At 42.8% G+C, this 20,203-nt stretch overlaps 2 protein-coding genes across 3 annotated transcripts; one reads left to right on the top strand and one right to left on the bottom strand.

The window, feature by feature from the left end:
- Positions 1-288: 288 nt before the first annotated feature.
- On the bottom strand, positions 289-17,227 carry LOC141110353 (chymotrypsin inhibitor-like). Of its 2 annotated transcripts, none has more exons than XM_073601655.1 (5): positions 17,184-17,227; positions 7,502-7,554; positions 4,827-4,853; positions 2,663-2,689; positions 289-581 (listed from the first exon to the last, which is right to left on the bottom strand). In XM_073601655.1, exons 2-5 carry the CDS (start codon positions 7,536-7,538, stop codon positions 403-405), a joined length of 270 nt encoding a protein of 89 aa, XP_073457756.1. In that variant the 5' UTR covers positions 7,539-7,554; positions 17,184-17,227; the 3' UTR covers positions 289-402. The 2 variants fall into 2 exon arrangements, with proteins under 2 accessions (XP_073457756.1, XP_073457754.1); XM_073601653.1 differs by lacking the exon at positions 17,184-17,227 and adding an exon at positions 7,643-7,762.
- Positions 14,963-16,384, top strand: LOC141111484 (E3 ubiquitin-protein ligase TRIM39-like). Its single transcript, XM_073603774.1, has one exon. It carries the CDS (start codon positions 14,963-14,965, stop codon positions 16,382-16,384), a length of 1,422 nt encoding a protein of 473 aa, XP_073459875.1.
- Positions 17,228-20,203: the final 2,976 nt, after the last annotated feature.

Raw genomic sequence — 20,203 nt, 5'->3', positions numbered from 1 at the left:
GGACAGCTTAGTAAAAAGAGTGACTATCCTGGCAAATCCGGGACAGTTGTAATGCAAGATTATTATGGCCACCCCTGATAATCAAGATTATCAGGGGTGCCCATGCATTAAGACAGCCTTGCCTGCAAGAAGGTCCCGGACTCCTATGGCCCACCATTTCTTGGAGTAAAGACAAAATTGTTCCCATTACACTTTTTTCCCATTTTTTTTTTTTTTTATATATAATATGTAGCTTTATTCCTGCAGAATTCTGACTTGTTACAATGTAGCCAATAAGGGCAAAGGAAATAATTGCAGAGAAAAATGTTTTATTTGTAACATTGTAATGCAGATCCATTCACACGTATTACTGCTGGGCATAATCTCTCCAACCCAGTCAAGAGGGAATGACATAGAAAAGATTTAGTCGCATTCTTCAGCCAGGACGCAGGTATTGGCGCTGTTACGCATGTATCCTTTCTTGCACATGCAGCCTATTTTGCACATAGCCATACAGGCTTTTGGAGGGTTAGACCGGTTGGCACATGTGACCGGGCATGGGGTGGCACATGTTGCATATTCCTCATTTTCATTACAGGAACCTGGAACACAAAGAGAAGAAGTCACAGACAGAGGGAAAAAAAAAAACCCTAAAGAGAGCCTGTCACCGACTGAAAAGTACAGAAATGTCAATTAATTTAAAGCGGGATTCCGTCCAAAAAAAAAAAATTTTAAAGTCAGCAGCTACTAACACTGTAGCTGCTGACTTTAAATAAGTAATTACCTGTCCTGGGTGCCCGCGATGTCGGCCGCCCAAAGCTGACCCGTCCCTCGGCTCTCGGGTCCCGGCACCGCCATCCTAGGTAAGGGAAACAGGCAGTGGAGCCTTGCGGCTTCACTGACAGTTTCCTACTGCGCACGCGCGAGCGGCGCGGCGCTCCGTTCTGTGGATGGCCCCGTGGTGTTCTGGGAAAACACACAGTTTCCAGAAGACAACGGGGCTGCTCACCGAGGATCAGGACACACCGCGGAATAGGAAGAGGCAGATTAGGAAGACTGCCTAGCAACAGGTAAGTAAGGTAAGTTTAAAAAAAAAAATTTTTTTCAAATGTTTTTTTTTAATTTTTTTTTAGGATTTTTGGTGATTTTTTTTTTTCAAGGTGGCCCTCCATTTTAAAGTCATACTTTCAGTGATTTTCCTTTCCATCATTTTTTTTTTCTCACTTACAATGTGCCCCTTAATGTCCTATCAACTTTGACCACTCCTGGAAGAGTCATTTCTATAGCACATTCCCCTCCCCCTCCTTGCACGTCATAGCTCTCTCCTCTTCTGGGAGTGTCTAATTACTGCCTGTGCTGACCCAGCTCCTTTGACCTTCCCCTTATTCCCCCACCATAACTTTTTATGTAGCTGGCAGGAGAGGAGCAAAGGAGAATACTGTCTGACCGCTCTGAGGCTGCTGACATCACATCCAAGATGGCGGGACCCAGCAGCAGTCTCATGACTTTAGATCTCTACATAGGGGAGGCTTGTACAGGTAAATAACATCCATCAAACATGTCAACCGCACATATCTTATGGGAAGATTTTTGTTGCGTCACAGCTGCTTCCCTTATTTCCAAAATGAATTTACAGAGATTTGTGAATGGAAGATTATGAGTCCGATCTACCATTGTGGCAGGGGGACTCACAGATATCAATGGAGCAGAAATGCGCACCGCACTCGTAGTCCATCGATTACTTCCTCCGGCTCCATAACTGAAGATCTGTACCTCTATATGAATCTGGAGGAATGGTCTGCAGGAACCTTTGTATTGCAACCAAGGCCGCTGATAAGGCAGTACAGCCAGCCCTCCTGTACTGGGCCCGGGACCCATCAGTTCAAAAGGGGGACTGGGCACTCGTCGATCAGAAGGGCCGGCTGTACTGCCTTATTGCCGATAGTTGTGGCTACCCCTGCCACCCTGCCAGCTTCTCCTACTTTTCTCCCTCTGGCTGTGCTGCAGGGGGATCGGTATCTGCATCCCCCCACGATCCTGCTATCTGGACCCTCCTTCCCTGCAGTGCCACTGGATTCCCTCCTATTCTCTCCTGCCGCCTGCTGCTGCGGGCACATGGGGGCGGGGGGGGGGATTGTTTTAGGATGGAGGGTGGGGGGAGGTAAATATACCCTATTTACTGGCCCCTTCCTTTCCTGAATGAGCATAATGAGTGATCAGTACCGATCGCTCCCGTGTCTATTCATCACCAAAGCATAGTAAAATAAAGAACAAGATTCCTCAGGTTTGAGACTTTAAATGGATGCAAGGCAATAATATTATAAAAGTACAAAATTTATTGGACAAACAATAAATAAATCAACAAATGTAATACAATATAAATATGAATGAATGCAGATAACTGATGATTAAAGAAAAATCTATATTAGGGAAGAAGACCAGCTTAAAAAGAAGTGGGAGCTCACAAAGAGATAGGACTATTTCTTTGAATCTTGTTCTTTATAATATGCCGGCATGGGACGCATAGGCAACCTAGTCGGCTAGATGAGGCAAAGCCCTACCATTACTTTGAAGCATAGTAAAATGTGCTTATTATGCTTCAGTTTGTGAATGAGCAGGGAGCCTCTGATTGGTTTGCCCATCTCTACAGCACGGCTCGAAACTCCGTTCTCAGTAATCTTACCGCTTTGTTGATTCGGGAAACTGGATGCTGTAAAACAGAAGGACAAACATCCTATTAACATACGCCATTGGTTAATGCGACCAGCAGTCCATGGTGTGCAAAGTGCAATAGCAATTCACTTGACTTTGAACTTGTAATGAATGAATTTGGATTGGACGGACGGTGTGGAGTTACTGCACAACTTTATTTATGAGCGGCATTTCTCATTGTTTAGTTTATTAATTAGCAATTGTTACAAATCTGTTCTGTGGGTGATTTTGGCGATTTGACCTTCACCTTGCTTGGAAGATGTGTGCAAAAAAAAAAGACGCCATTGTTCACCTGGATCTCTTATTTGCTCTTGTGAACTGGTGATAGGTGTTCTTCCAGCCTTAAAGGGGTTGTAAACCCTTCACCTTAATGTATTCTATGCATTAAGGTGAAAAACCTTTTTGTGCTGCATCACCCCCCCCCCCCCAGCCCTTTTTTCTTACCTGAGCCCGATCGTTCCAGTAACGGGGACGAGCCCAGCAGCTTCTGTCTTGGTTCCTCTCGGCTCCCGCTGCTGTCAATCAAATCCAGTGACACGGGAGCCGGGGGGCGGGGCCGAGTCCTACCGTCTGTGTCAATGGACGCAGCAGCAGGACTCGGGAGCGCACCTGCACAAGTGCCCCCCTATGGAAAGCGGCTCTCGAAAAGGGGAGGAGCCAGAAGCGCCATCGGGAGGGGGGGGGACTTCAGAAAACGAGGATTGGGGCTGCTCTGTGCAAAACCATTACACAGAGCAGGTGAGTGTAACATGTTTGTTATTTTTCGAGGAAAAAAAAAAACACGAGACTTTACAAGCACTTTAAGGGCTGTGCACACGATAAGAAAATCAAAAGTGACATTTTGTACGACAAGCGATCGGCCGATTATCTGATCGTTAGTAGAGTGTTTTTTTGGACAGCCGAAGCCGAATTTTCGGATGACAAAAACTGAAGGTGCAGGCTATAAAAAATTTTAACGTACGCGAACACAACGTCTGATTTTCATTTAACCACTTCCTGCTCAGCCATATGACGTCGGGAAAGTGGTTCTGTTATCCTGACCGGACGTCATATGACATGATCAGGATAACAAGCCGCCACCCAGGGGGGGCGCTGTTGTGGTGTGCAAGCCTGACACACCGCAACACCAATTTCGGTAAAGAGCCTCTGACGGAGACTCTTCTTTACCGCGTGATCAGCCGTGTCCTATCACAGCCGATCACGTGGTAAACAGGAAGAGCCGTGTATCGGCTTTTCCTCACTCGCGTCTGACAGATACGAGTAGAGGAGAGGCGATTGGCTGCTCTCCTAACAGGGCGGGGTCTGTGCTGATTGATTATGAGTGCAGCCCCCCCTGAGGATGCCCACCAGGGATGCCACCAGGGATGGCCACCACTGATGACCTCCAGGTATGCCACCCATGGCCACCAGGGATGCCAATGTGTGCCTACATATGATGCCAATGTGTGCCTACATTTGATGCCAATCAGTGCCCATCAGCAATACCTGCCGGTGCCTCCATAGCAGTGATGCCCATCAGTGCCACCTATCAGTGCCCACCTATCAGTGCCCATCAGTGCCCATCAGTGCCGCCTATTAGTGCCCATCAGTGCCACCCATAAGTACCCATCAATGTAGCCTTTCAGTGCCCATCTGTGCTGCCTATGAGTGCCCATCAGTGCCCATCAGTACACTGGTGGGGGGTGTGTGTTTATGCCACAAGACAATACAGTACATGTTTTGAGCCCTTGTGGCTGCAGGACAAGCAAGACCTCCTTAGCTGGACATGCATATAAAGTTTAATTAGAACAGAAATTGGTTTATATGGACAAAGAATTATAATAATCAGTAATACCTTCCTAAATAAAGGACTGAATACAATACTATGACGTATTTCATAACAAAATATGCGTATCAAAATGTATTATTTGTTTTGTTTTTATTTGATTTGTTAACCCTTGAAAAAAATAATAAAATTCATTTTGAAAAAAAAAAAAAAGAAAGAAAGAGAGAAAGAAAGAAAGAAAGAAAGAAAGAAAGAAAGAAAGAAAGAAAGAAAGAAAGAAAGAAAGAAAGAAAGAAAGAAAGAAAGAAAGAAAGAAAGAAAGAAAGAAAGAAAGAAAGGAAATAAAAAATAAACATTGTTGGAAACATACCTCTTCCAATGAATGATGCACAGACCACTATGGAAATATGTAAGATTAAAAAAAAAAAATTGGATGCAGGAAACCAAAACTACAATATGTAATACAAAATTATAAGAGCTCACATTAATTTGAAACGAAGCATGTACATTAGAAGGAGTTGCATTTTTTTATTAACAGTAAAGCTGGCTGACACTAATCCCCCCCCCCCGACATTTACCTCTTATTATAGACCAGAGAAATTTTTACACAATTTTAATTTTTTCTGATCGAATCGATCGGCAAAAAAAAAAGAGAAAGAAACTATAAGAAACTCACCTCTTCTCTACTTGGCTCAGATAGTAAAACAGAAATTTTGCTACTTTAGATAAATAAATATACATTTTATTCTATAATTTGTTCTATTTAAAGCGTTTGTTAACCGCAGATGTTCAAAAAAAAAACCTGCAGCAGCATAATGAGCTAGGGCTATGTGATTGGCTGGAGCCGTGATGACGTCACTCCCGCGCATGCGCAGCCCTCGGTTTCGGCACAAAGCTATGAAGTTTTGGCAAAGTATGCCGGACCGTCAGAGCGCATGCACCAGTGATGTCATTGGCTACATGCAAGGGGAATATCTCCTAAATGGTGTACGATTAGGAGACATTCACTTTATCTACAGGTAAGCCTTATTATAGTGGTACAAAGCTTGGCAAAAATTTGAATGAAATAAAGGTCTTTAAATTAAACACTAAAAAAAAAGAAAAAAATGGCAAACAAAACAAGTGGAAAAGGATTAAATATCAATGGTGCCAAAAATCCAAATAAACAAAAAATCATCAGAAAAATAATAGTAATAGGAATAAACTAAGGCTTATGAGGGTTCTTATGTTTAAATGTATATATCTTTATTTTTTATTTCTTTGTATTTTATTTATTTGTATTGCATTTATATTTATTTATTTGCATTATTTTATTTTGGTTACACGTGTTATTAGTTCCCTTTTAACCCTTTATTAATTTGCAGATTAAAGGTGGTTAAAGCGGAACTTCAGTAATTTTTTCCACTTTCCATCTATTAAATCTTCTGCCCTTGTTGTTTTAACTTTGGATAGTAAAACATTTTTCCTGACAGACTCCATGGCAGTCTACGTGTGGTTTAACCCCGCCTCCTCTCCAATGCTATAGGACCCCATTCCCATAAATTTGAGCCCCGTCACTTGCGGGGACTACGGGCCCTGCCATTGGAATCAATGGTCATCGTTGCTGAAGCGCCTGCAAAGCGCTTTGGCAGCGGCGCTTTGCGGGAGCTTTTAACCCTTTATTCAGCCGCTAGCAGGAGTCAAAAGTCCCATTAGCGGGTAAAAAGCGCCGCTATTACAGCGGCAAAACGCCACTAAAATAAGTGGCGCTTTACTGCAAATGCCCCTCGTGCCCCAGTGTGAAGGTAGCCTTAGTGAATGTAATGAATACGAATTTATCCGAAGTTACAAATTATCGCACATTGTAAATTCGTAAGTTCAAAAATGTATAATTTCGAATATTCGTGAATTTGAAAATTTGAAAATTCACACATTCATACAAAATTCTAAAGAACGAAAATCCGAAAATTTGAAATAATATTTAACTAATAATAACTATTAAATTATAGGTATTGGAATTTCCTTTCAAATTTGGCTGTTAGTGAACATAACGAATACAAAGTTATCCAAAGTTACAAATTATCCAAAATAACAAATGCCGCATCTAAATGAATGGAACGCAAGGAGTTAATAATAATAAATAACAATAATAATATTAATAATAAAAACCTTTTATTACTGTTATTTATTATTAATTCGCTTAGTTCCATCTTTTTAGATGCGGCATTCGTTATTTCAGATGATTTGTAACTTTGGATAAATCCGTATTCGTTACGTTCACTAACAGCCAAATTTGAAAGGAAATTCCAATACCTATAATTTAATAGTTAGTTATTATTAGTTAGATATTATTTCAAATTTGTGGATTTTCCCTCCTTCGAATTTTCAGATTTTCTATCTTATTTTCGGATTTTCGAATTTATGAATTTTCAAATTTACGAATATACGAAATTATAATTTTTTGAATTTACAAATTGATTGATGTGCGTACATAACGAATGACCCAAAAAGCAAAAAAAACAAAACAAATAAAAAACAAACAAATGAAACAAAAATGTATTATTAATTTGTTCCGTTCCATTTGTTTAGACATGGCATTCATTATTTCGGATGATTTGTAACTGGATAAATGCATATTTGTTACGTTCACTAACAGCCAAATTTGAAAGGAAATTCCAACACTTATAATTTAACAGTTAGTTACTATTAGTTAGATATTATTTCAAATTTTCGGATTTACGTTCTTTAAAATTTTCGGATTTTCTTTCTTATCTTCGGATTTTCAAATTTATGAATTTATGAATTTTCAAATTTACGAATATACGAAATTATAAAATTTTTAATTTACGAATTGACGTTGTGCGATCATAACGAATGACCCGAAAAACTAAAAAAAAACAAAACAAAAAAAACAAACAAATAAATAAAACAAAAACCAACAAATTTTTCGGCAGTGCACATGTGTACTTTAGACACACTTTAATATCAAAGGAAAGAAGTACTTGTTATTTTGTAATAATATTACATGCAATAATAATAATAATAATAATAATAAATAGTACTTACCGAACCCACACACCAGAAGAATTGCTCCGACCTTCATCTTCCTGTCCTCTAACCTTAATAAAAAAAAATTAAAAAATTCTAATCACCTTTCTATAAAAAGAGAATATAAATGAAGATGGGATGCAGAGGAGAGGAGCGTACCTTTCCCACGCTATGCTGTGTTTTGTATGTTTAGTTACACTCCATTCCTTTTATTGGTCTGCTTTATGTACATTGGAAGCTGGTCACTTATTTGTTTAATGTTCTCTGAGCTCAGCTGGATTACCGGAGGGGATAAAAAAAGTATCGAATGTACAATTGTGTGGTATGATTTGAAGAAAGTTTGATGCCAGTTAATTAATCTTATTATTTATTTTAATGCGAATGCGGGTATGTGTCAACATCCAAGACAAACATAACAAATATATTACATTAGAACATCAGATTTCCCATCGCTATCACTTTTAATGGCACCGCTGAGGACGGATTATGACATTTCCTATTCACGAGGGCAACCTTAAAGTGTATGTTGCCCTAAATATTCATTTCCTATATGTGTGTTCACACACATGTATTTTATGAATCATAGTCTGTCATTTTCGTGTACTTCTTTCATCTGATGTACCTGGTTGCTCCTACCAGTCACTTTTCTTTTTTTTTTTTAACCTCTTGCTTACCGGGCACTTAAACCCCCCTCCTGCCCAGACCAATTTTCAGCTTTCAGCACTGTCGCACTTTGAATGACAATCGCGCGGTCATGCTACACTGTACCCAAATGATATTTTTATAATTTTATTCACACAAATAGAGCTTCCTTTTGGTGGTATTTAATCACAGGTGGGTTTTTTTTTTTTTGCTAAGCAAACAAAAAAAGGTGGAAAATTTTGAAAAAAAAATCATGTTTCATAGTTTGTTAAAAAAAATTTTGCAAACAGGTAATTTTTCTCCTTCATTGATATGCGCTGATGAGGTGGCACTGCTGAGTACTGATAGACTGCACTGGTGGGCACTGATAGACTGCACTGGTGGGCACTGATAGACTGCACTGGTGGGCACTGATAGGCTGCACTGGTGGGCACTGATAGGCTGCGGGGGGGGGGGGGGGGGGCACCGATAGGCACAGATAAGGTGGTACTGATGGGGACAGATAAGGCGGTACTGTTGGGCACAGATAAGGTGGCATTGATGGCCACTGATAAGATGGCACTGATGGGCCCTGATGGGTGGCACTGATGGGCACTGAAGGGCACTGATAGGTGTTACTGATAGGTACCACTGATATATGGCACTGATGGGCACTGATAGGTGGCACTGATGGGCACTGGTAGGTGACACTGATGGGCAGCACTGTTGATGAGGCACTGATTGGTGACACTGATAGGTGGCACCAGGGGCGGACTGACCATTGAGCCACTTGGGCACTGCCCGAGGGCCCTGGGCCACTAGGGGGCCCCATCAGGGTTGCCAGTAAAACCAGGGACAGTATGTATAAATCTGTGTTTTTTTTACATCTGTCTGTGTATGCTGTGTGATTGTATACTGTGTGTGTATACTGTGTGGCCCCATAATCTCTGATTGCCTGGGGGCCCCATAATCTCCTATTGCCCGGGGGCCCCATGAGTTCTCAGTCCGCCCCTGGGTGGCACTGTGGGCACTGGTAGGCGGCACTGGCAGATGGCACAGGTGGGCACAGATGAGCTGGCGGCAGCTTTCCTTGATCGGGACCGATGTCTCTCTGAGAGCTGCCAGTGATCTGCCTTTTTTTTTTTCCCTCACGCTATCAGCGCGAGGAGAAAAAATAGCCGATTACCGGCTCTGTTTACATCACATGATCAGCTGTCATTGGCTGACAGCTGATCACGTGGTTAAGGGGTCGGGATCGATACGGCACTGCGTTACTTTAACTGACAATTGAGCGATTGTGCGTCGCTGTACCCAAATAAAATTGATGTCCTTTTTTTCCCCCCCACAAATAAAGTTTCTTTTGTGTATTATGCGTTTTTTATTTTTTGCCCTATAAACAAAAAAAGACTGACAATTTTGAAAAAAAAAATATAAAACAATATTTTTTTACTTTCTGCTGTAAAACATAACCAATCAAAAAATGTAAACAATCCAATTTCTTCATCAGTTTAAGCCAATATGTATTCTGCTACATATTTCTGGTAAAAAAAAAAAAAAAAATCCCAATAAGTGTATATTGATTGGTTTGCGCAAAAGGTAAATTGTCTTTAAACTATGGGATATATTTATGGACCTTTTATTGTTTTTACTAGTAATGGCAGGGATCAGCAATTTGTAGCTGGACTGCGACATTGCGGCGAACAAATCTGACACTAAGTGACACTTTTTTTGGAGCCAGTGACACCAATACAGTGATCAGTGCTAAAAAAATGCACTGTCACTGTATAAATAACACTGGCAGGAAAGGGGTTAACATCAGGGGCGATCAAAGGGTTAAGTGAGTTTCTAGGGAGTGTTTTCTTACTGTTGGGGGGGGGGGATGCTGTGACTGGAGGAAAACAGAGTTCCATGTTTCTTAGCAGAAACACAAGATCTCCATCTTCCTCTCGCACAGAACAGCAGTCTGCCTTGTTTATATAGGAAGATCACCGTTCTGCATCGCCTGTGAATGATCGGCGGCTCCCGGTGGCTGCTGGACCTGCTGATTGGCTCCCGCTGTGTCCAATCACATCGGGAGTGGGGGCCCCGGCGGAGCGCGAACGCTCCCCAGAGCCGGAAGAAAGAAATCACGTACAAGTACGTGATTTTGCGCTTAAGGGCCGTCCTGCTATGGTAGATGTACGTGGGGTGGACACAAAGCATAGTGGCTAGTGGATCTGAAGTCCAGTGAGAGAGACTGGGAGCTTGTTGAGTGAAGGCCCACAGTGAGTGAGTGTGGGGTAAAGAGGACTGTTCGTGTTGCAAATAGCGGAATACCATTACTGTTAGTAACAGCTACAAGATTGTTGCCATAGGAGACAGTGATCCTACCTCTACAGAAGTGGTGTCCAGCTGGAGGCCTTCACCTGTATAGCTGTCTACCTATAGAAGTCTCGGAGTCTGCTAATTATCTTTGCATCTACCCAAGGATGTCCTGGCCCTAACCCTCTCTCCCACAGTTCTGTTTAAGAGACAATAAATCTCTTTGCATTCAAGAAGTGTCTGGCGCCCATCAATCCACCTTGCATTACACCTACCATGCCTTGCAACCCACTATACACAGAAGGATGTCAGCTGTCCCTAACTCTGGAGGTCACCATTAGGCCTAAAGAGGCCCGGGACTTTGCTACACATATGTGGCGATTTCAACAGAACAGTGGATCCAACTCTAGATTCCTCAAACTCTGCCTGTAAACACTCCACTGCTCTCTCCTCCCTACTACACTCCGAAGATTTGTATGACCCTTGGAGGTGTCTCCATTATACAGGAAGGGTTTACACTACACTCTACTTGCACACCCAAAAGTCGTACTCTCAGATAGATCTGTTTTTGACTGACAAGTATCCCCTGCAATCAGTCCAGGAAACCAAAATCGGACTTATCATGTGGTCTGACCACACTCCGATCTCAATGAAATTGTATTCAGCTCCTCACGTTATAAAAGGCATGATCTGGAGATTTAATACCTCCCTTATCTCCTGCCCTCATTATCGGAAACAGATCGTACCCGAAATTGAGCATACGTCTTTCATGTGGACCCCTAACTCTATCCTCTCTTACCTGGGTATTCATCTAGTCTCCTCTCTTGATTAATTTCTCTCCAATCTCATCTCAAAACTCCAAAAGGCAAAACAGGATCTCCAACATATCCAAGCCCCATGGGCAGGTCCGATCGCCTTGTCCAAAATGTATCTACTACTGCACATACTTTATACATTTCGGACTATCCAACTTCCTTTCCTTCATTCATAACTTCATAAACTCCAAACTATCATAACCACATTCATATGGAATGGAAAACACTCTTGGCTTAAACGTAGTACACTATGCACACCTGTTTCCTCTGGGATGGGAGCACCGGACATCCAAGCCTATTATAAAGCTACCATCCTTGACCAAGCTAAAGTCTGGGGGAAACCCACCCAACAAACTACCTGTCTCCAAATTCGAGAAAGTGACCCAAGCAACCTAAGCCGATCCTCAGTGCCTTACTTCCAGAATATCATGGAGTGCCTTCTTACCTTAATACTATCAATGCCACTGTCAAAACATGGAAAGCCTTCCTTCAATGCACCAAAGGTATACTGCATTGTCTGCTTTCCTCTATACCTCTCACTGCATTGCAAGTTATTACTCCTGACATCTCTTTCTGTGAATGGATCACTGCAGGCCTCCCCACTGTTTTGGACTTATATAGAGACTCATTACTGTTCTTGTTTCAGCTTCTGCAGAAAAGCCAAAACATTACCTTCAAAGACTTCTTCAAATATCTTAGACTCCGCTCAGCCCTTTCTTTGGGACGATCTCACACTGTGGTATCTAATCATACTCTACGAAAAGGTCTCACCCCACCGCCGAGGTATCTCTTATATCTAAAAACTTCTCACCGATGCTTCCCACAACTTGAAGACCCCATTGGTGCTACATTTGGAACAACTGCTACAATGCACCTACACTCCCCAACAATGGTATCATTCCCTTCCAATGCCTTTAAAGACCTCCCACTGGATACTACACACTACAAAATATTTCACAATTGGTATCTTACCCCATCTAACTCAATTTCGGTCCTCGATTTTGTCCCACTCTTACTAAGCCTCTCTCTTCTATTTTACCAATCCCTTTTGCCACAGATGGTTCTATTGGGTTTGGATATACAGTAGATACCTGGCCTTGATACTCCCACGGCGTCATCTGTCAAGTATTTATAGCTGTCCCACCTGGCTATTGCCAGAAACTGGAAAGCCCCTCACTCCCCCTCCATTTTGGAAATGATCTTTATCTTGAACAATCATTGTTTGATGGAATATATGTATACCAAAGCACACCTCCAAATCCCAGCATTTCAAAAACAATGGGAACTTTGGCTGAAACACCCTAAGTGCCTCAAGCTTCCATAACTTATTAGCCTTTCTGATGCTTCTATGCTTTATCCACACCCAATCTGATCACCCCCTTGTATATTATCCTTATCGTACACCAGTGCCAACTTGTAAGTATAATCTTAACTCTCTTATACATCTAACATACCGCTAAATTTATTATTATTATTATTATTTATTCATTCAGCAGTGTTCTATCAATTTATGGTTTACCACTCTCAAACACCTTACCTAACAAGCCAACCTTAACTCTGATTTATTGTACTTTCATTACCTATGTATCTCTTGTATTACTCTGTTTTGTTTACGGAATGTATTCATGACAAGTCACTGTACTGCTTTCTATTTTGTAATTTTGAAGATTCGAAATAAATTTAAAAAATATATTAAAATGAAACTAAACCAAAGACTTTATAGTTACCCTTTATGTTCAGTAATCCACAGCGGAATATAGCAAGTGCAACCCCCCCCTTTTTATTTCATGTTGTCAGAAACCATGAAATCAGACCGAGACAGAAGTACAGTTAAATCACACTTGTTTAATAATAAAAGTAAAAAGAACAAACGTCATCAAAACATAGCAAGAGCTCAGTAACCGGAACGGATAGTCAGCCAAGCCAGAAGTCAGGGAGCAAAGTAGTGGAACAGCAAGCGGGATCTGGAGCCAGAAGGGATGTCAGCAAAGCCAGTCTTTAAACAAGAACACAGGAGATGTTTCTTGTGATGTTGACCAAGGCGAAGGCAGAGACCCTCTGGACTGGATGGCTTAAGTAGGCAGGACTGACGAGCCGGATATGAACAACAGCTGAGTAACTTTGGAGAGATATGGGAGCTGGCAATTAGCCAACATTTGAGCGGCCAGCTCAGAGAAGGAAGGGCAGAGCCCAGGCCTGACAGTACCCCCTCATCAATGACCCCTCCCCCTCGGAGGACCACCAGGCTTGAGGGGAAAACATCAATGGAAATCATGGAGGAGGCCAGGGGCATGTATGTCAGAGGATGAGACCCAAGAGCGTTCCTCCGGACCGTACCCCTTCCAATGCACCAGGTACTGTATGCATCCACGGAACCAACGGGAGTCAACATTGGACTGTACTTCATACTCCTTATGGTTCTCAACCTGAACAGGGTGAAGACGAGGCACCAAGGTGGTAAAGTGGTTGCAGACCAAAGGATTTAATAAGAAGACATGAAATACATTCAAAATACGCATATTAGAAGGAAGGTCTAGTGCATAAGCTACTGGGTTAATCCTGCGAAGAATACAGAAAGGCCCAATAAACTGAGGTGCGAACTTCAGTGAGGGAACAGGAAGTCAGAGGTTGTGAGATGACAGCCAGACCCTGTCCCGCACATGGTAGGAAGGCGCAGGCAGGCGTCTGCGGTCAGCACGGAGTCTGTATCTATCATTAGCATGACGCAAAGCCTCCTGGACTTGTGCCCAAGTGGAATGAAGACCAGGGAGATGCTCCTCTAGCACACGAATACTCTGCGGAACAAACGAGTCAGGCAACATGGAAGGTTGGAAACCATAATTCGCCATAAACGGGGACAATCGGGAAGCAGAATTGAAGGCACTGTTGTGAGCAAACTCTGCCCACGGTAATAGGTCTGACCAGTTGTTATGATGGCGCAGAGACTGGCACAGCAGCAGGGTCGGCCTGCAACATAGGTTGTACCAGGGGCGGCCACAGTGGGAGATTACAGGTGAGCCGTGCAACTCAGGAGCGTTTGTAACGCCACTGATCCACACGGTGATCCAGTTCATTCAATCTGGAAAAAATATTACCAACAAGTGGATTGACTGCATCTTCTGAATTCATGGCCTTCGCCTACTGTCAGAAACCATAAAATCAGACCAAGACAGAAGTACAGTTGAATCACACTTGTTTAATAATAAAAGTAAAAAGAACAAACGTAGTCAAATTATAGCCAGAGTTCAGTAACCGGAACGGATAGTCAGCCAAGCCAGGAGTCAGGGATCAAAGTAGTGGAACAGCAAGCAGGATCTGGAGCCAGAAGGGATGTCAGCAAAGCCAGTCTTTAAACAAGAACACAGGAGATGTTTCTTGTGATGTTGACGAAGGTGAAGGCAGAGACCCTCTGGATTGGACGGCTTAAGTAGGCAGGACTGACGAGCAGGATATGAACAATAGCTGAGTAACTGTGGAGAGAGATGGAGACAGATGGGAGCTGGCAATTAGCCGACAGCTGAGTGGCCAGCTCATAGAAGGAAGGGCAGAGCCCAGCCCTGACACATGTGCATTGTTTAATAGTAATAGTTTAACCTGTAGCAATAACCTTTGGTTAGTGAATAACTTAGGCTCCTAAGGTTTTTAATAGTCCTGTACAGCATCCAAAGTCCATTGTCTGACTATGTTGACACACCCTGAGTTATAGATCATATTTGGCTTAACTTCTATTTTATTTCAAATGATGGCAGTCGCAGGAGTGAGAGGTGAGCTGGATTGCACCATTTGCCTATGTATCTACAACAATCCGGTTACCCTATCATGCGGACATACCTTTTGCCACGACTGCATCGACAAGATCTGGCAGGGCAAGCACAATGGAGACTACGAATGTCCAGAGTGTCGAAAGAAATTTGATGCAAGACCTGAATTCAACAAGAACATTGCTCTATCTAACATAGTAGCCAGTATCTGTTCCTCTTCTTGCAACCAAGAAAAGCCTTTGAACTGGAAGTGTACCATTCACAACAAAACTATGAAGTTCTACTGCTTCAATGACTCAACCTGTGTTTGCGTCTCATGCTTTGTCATAGGAGAACACAAGGGTCATCAAGTGGAACCTTTGGCTGAAGCTTCTGAGAAGATGAAAAAGGAAATAAAAGATGTTCTTGAAAAACTAACCTTAAAGGACCAACAGGTTGAGAAAAGAGTTATAAATCTGGAAGCCTACAAGGCAAAAGTGGAGAAAAAGGCCAATAATGTCAATGAACGTATTGACTCCATGTTTCACAAAATCAAGGCACAGCTGGATCATCTACAGAAGCAATTTAAGGATGAGGTGATCCACCAGGAAGGACAACGGACACAGCCAGTGTTGGAACAAATACAAAAGCTGGTAGAATTGAGAGATGACATGTCAAAGAGGATCAAAAGAATTGAAGGGCTTGAAAATGTGACAGAACCCTTGCAGTTCCTCCTGGAATGTTCTACTTGCAAAAGGGACATTTGTGATGTCCAAGATCAAGATCCACCTCTATTGGGTGACCTGGATGAAGTGCAGATAATCATGACGCTACAGAGTAGAATGCCGTTTTTTTTGGCTGCTATAAAAGCCCAGAAATTGTTTTATCTCCAGCCAATCACAGACATATTATTGGATACGAACACATCTGGTACTTATGTCTCCATCTCACCGGACTTGAAGACCGCCACTGCTCTGGGCCACATACGTCAACCGGATTCCCCACACCGCTTTCAGTACAGTCAAGTTTTAAGCACTGCCAAGTTTTGTTCAGGGCGGCATTACTGGGAAGTGGCCACTGGTCTCACTGGAAGGTGGAGAGTTGGCATTGCTTATAACAGCATAGACCGGAGGGGCGATGGCCATTTGCTTGGCAACAACAATAAATCATGGTGCATGGACATGTACGAAAAAGTTCATGTAATGATTCATAACCATCAGGTTACCCATGTTGTACTGTCCACTCCCAACCCAAAATTAGGAATATACTTGGATTACGAGGCCGGGCGGCTGTCCTTCTTTGAACTGAACCAGCAGGCCAAGCATGTCCACACGTTCACCACGAAATTCACTGAACCTGTTTATGCTGCTTTTGGTGTTTATGATCTGCATGCCTCAGTGACTATTTTAAATGCATATAGTTAAATTGGGCTCTCTATTGGTACCTCATCCAAAATTAACATATAGAAGAGAAATCAACCTGTCTACCAAATTGAATGACCTTTATCGGCTAGTTCAAAAATACTGGCTTAAATTTGTCTGTTTTTGAATTTTGTCCTCAGATTGGATTTTTTTTCTGTCTCTGCATGAGTTTACATATCTGTACGAAATGATAAAGTCCATACAAGTCCTTAGCTGTTGGCTATGAATACTACTGATTTAGGCATGGGGGGAAAAACAATTTATTTTCCGGCTTCAGCATATAAAAGACAAGATAATATCTGATTCTAAATCATGAATTCATATATTGGACATTACAGGCTTCCTGTTTTTTTTTTTTTTGAAGATAGTGGTCTTCAAAAAAGACCACTATCTGGTGAATGGAGTTCACGTTCTGAGTGAGTAATTACACTCAGGGTTTTCTGATTTTGAATATGGCTTTTAGCCTTGATGAGACAACCCCCCTAACCTATTATGCTCCTTTATATTAGGTCCTATTGCACCCCGACATATGGTTCCACCAAATCTTTGAGACATACCACAACTATATGATACATGGTACATCATTGGCTCCTGCACACTCTGACTGGTGCATGTAAGTGACCTTTCTTTTTGGAATCTCTTGACACATTAGCAAAGAAACATTTTTTGGAGTATATATGTATGGCCTATATTAATCTCAATGAGCATTCATCTCATGTTTTAATCCGCAATATGCTAAAAAAAAATTAATTCTAATCACCTTTCTATAAAAAGAGAATATAAATGAAGGAGAGGAGCGTACCTTTCCCACGCTATGCTGTGTTTTGTATGTTTCGTTACACTCCATTCCTTTTATTGGTCTGCTTTATGTACATTGGAAGCTGGTCACTTATTTGTTTAATGTTCTCTGAGCTCAGCTGGATTACTGGAAGGGATAAAAAGTATCGAATGTACAATTGTGAAAGTTTGATACCAGTTAATGAATCCTATTATTTACTTTCATGCAAAATGCGGGTATGTGTCAACATCCAAGAGAAAAAAAACAAATATATCACATTAGAACATCAGATTTCCCATCGCTATCCCTTCAGATGGCACCGCCGAGGACGGATCATGAAATTTCCTATTCATAAGGGCAACCTTAACCTCTTGCTTACCGGGCACTTAAACCCCCCTTCCTGCCCAGACCAATTTTCAGCTTTCAGCGCTGTCGCACTTTGAATGACAATTGCGCGTTCATGCTGCACTGTACTCAAATAAAATTTTTATCATTTTTTTCACACAAATGGAGCTTTCTTTTGGTGGTATTTATTCACCACTGGGGTTTTTATTTTTTGCTAAACAAACAAAAAATATAGAAATTTTTGAAAAAAAAACAAAAAAAAAAAACATTTTTCATAGTTTGTTATAAAATTTAACAAATAGGTAATTTTTCTCCTTCATTGATATTCGCTGATGAGACTGCACTAACGGGCACTGATGGGCTGCACTGATGGGCACAGATAAGGCGACACTGATAGGCACAGATAAGGCGACACTGATGGGCCCTGATGGGTGGCACTGGTGGGTAGCACTGATGGGCACTGGTAGGTACCACTGGGCAGTGGTAGGTGGCACTGATGGGCACTGGTAGATGGTATTGATAGGCAGCACTGGTGAAGACGCACTGATTGGTGATTTATAGGTGGCACTGTGGCCACTGATAGGTGACACTGTGGGCACTGATGGGTGGTACTGTGGGCCCTGGTAGGTGGTGCTGGTGGGCACAGAAGCCTCTTTAAGGCAGAGCAAAAAGGGGCAGATGCCCTGGGCCCTGTCATTGTTGTGGGGCCCAAAGCAGCTGCCTCATACTTGCCAACTATCCCAGTTTAAATTCCCTCATACCTTGAAGTTTTACTTCCATTCTGTGTCCCAATATCTCAGTGTGAAGTGCTGCTACTAATGCTGCCCAGCTCTGCCCTATTGTTGTGTACAGATGACCCCTCTGCAGACCCTGTGTTTACATGTAAATAACCGCTATTCATATGTAAATAGTTGCTTCCGGCGGCATAGATATGTGAATAAAGACGGCATTCAAATGTATATCATGCCCCTTGCAGTGAGGAGATGATGTGCTGTAACCTCTAGCAACCAATCAGTGAGCAGTATTACTGTACAGTAAGCTCTAGCAACCAATCAACAAGCAGAAATAATGTGCTGTAACATCTAGTAACTAATCAGTGAGCTGTAATGCATGCTGTAACCTCTAGCAACCAGTCAGTGAGTGGTAATGATACACTGTAACCTCTGGCAACCAATCGCAATCACTGCCTGATCTGATACAGTAAACTGATTTTAAGTCTAGCTGCTATTTATTGTATAACTCAGAGCAGGTGGAGAGAGCAATTGTATGGGGGGGGGGGGGGCAAGAAAATGTTTGCCCAGGGTCCAATCGATAATAAAGATGGCCCTGGATCAGCCGAGTCTCATAGACTCGCTGATCACAGAGCACGCCGCGTGCGCTCTGCAGGGGGCGCGCAGGGCGCTCAAGCGCGGGAGGATGTCCATGGACGCCCTCCTGGCAAATAATATAGCATTTAAACTAGGGTTGTCGCGATACCACTTTTGTAGGACCGAGTACAAGTACCGATACTTTTTTCAAGTATCAAGTATCAAGTTTCGCCGATACTGATTACCAATACTTTTTTTTTAATGTCACGTGACAGTGTTTTTTTTTTTTTTTTTTTTTTAACAATGCTTTCTTTTTTTTCTTTTCTTTTAGGGGAGGGGGTGAACGGTGTCTGTGTGTTTTTTTTATTTAGATTTTTATTATTTTTTACAATAATATTTTTTTTATTATTTATTGCAATATGTGTGTTTTTTTTTTTTTTTTTTTTTTTTTAATCAGCCCTGTTGGGGGGCTTCGGTGAGATATCACAGGTCTTAACAGACCTGTGATATCACCCCCTTGAGACAGAGAAAGAAACCGAGGATAGAGATTCCCCAGTCCCTTTCTCTGCAGCGTCAGCTGCACTGAGAATGAATGGAGAGAAGACAGCGGCTCCTCTCCATTCATAAACTGACACATCGTAATCACAGGAGGTTACAGTGTTTCAGTTATGTGAATGGACAGAGTCAGCTGACTCTGTTCATTCACAAAGGAGGACATGGAGAGAGAGAGACAGCAGAACGGAGGGGGACAGAGGAAGAGAGGGGGACAGAGGAATGGAGGGGGACAGAGGAAGAGAGGGGGACAGAGGAATGGAGGGGGACAGAGGAACGGAGGGGGACAGAGGAAGAGAGGGGGACAGAGGAAGAGAGGGGGACAGAGGAAGAGAGGGGGACAGAGGAATGGAGGGGGACAGAGGAACAGAGGGGGACAGCGGAGGGGGACAGAGGAAGAGAGGGGGACAGAGGAATGGAGGGTGACAGAGGAACGGAGGGGGACAGAGGAAGAGAGGGGGACAGAGGAATGGAGGGGGACAGAGGAATGGAGGGGGACAGAGGAACGGAGGGGGACAGAGGAACGGAGGGGGACAGAGGAAGAGAGGGGGACAGAGGAACGGAGGGTGACAGAGGAAGAGAGGGGGACAGAGGAACGGAGGGGGACAGAGGAAGAGAGGGGGACAGAGGAATGGAGGGGGACAGAGGAATGGAGGGGGACAGAGGAAGAGAGGGGGACAGAGGAAGAGAGGGGGACAGAGGAATGGAGGGGGACAGAGGAACGTAGGGGGACAGAGGAACGGAGGGGGACAGAGGAACAGAGGGGGACAGAGGAATGGAGGGGGACAGAGGAAGAAAGGGGGACAGCGGAACGGAGGGGGACAGAGGAACGGAGGGGGA

Source organism: Aquarana catesbeiana, linkage group LG10, assembly GCF_042186555.1.
Source record: "Aquarana catesbeiana isolate 2022-GZ linkage group LG10, ASM4218655v1, whole genome shotgun sequence".
Classification (NCBI taxonomy): domain Eukaryota; kingdom Metazoa; phylum Chordata; class Amphibia; order Anura; family Ranidae; genus Aquarana; species Aquarana catesbeiana.
This window is presented reverse-complemented; position numbering and strand designations above follow the sequence as displayed.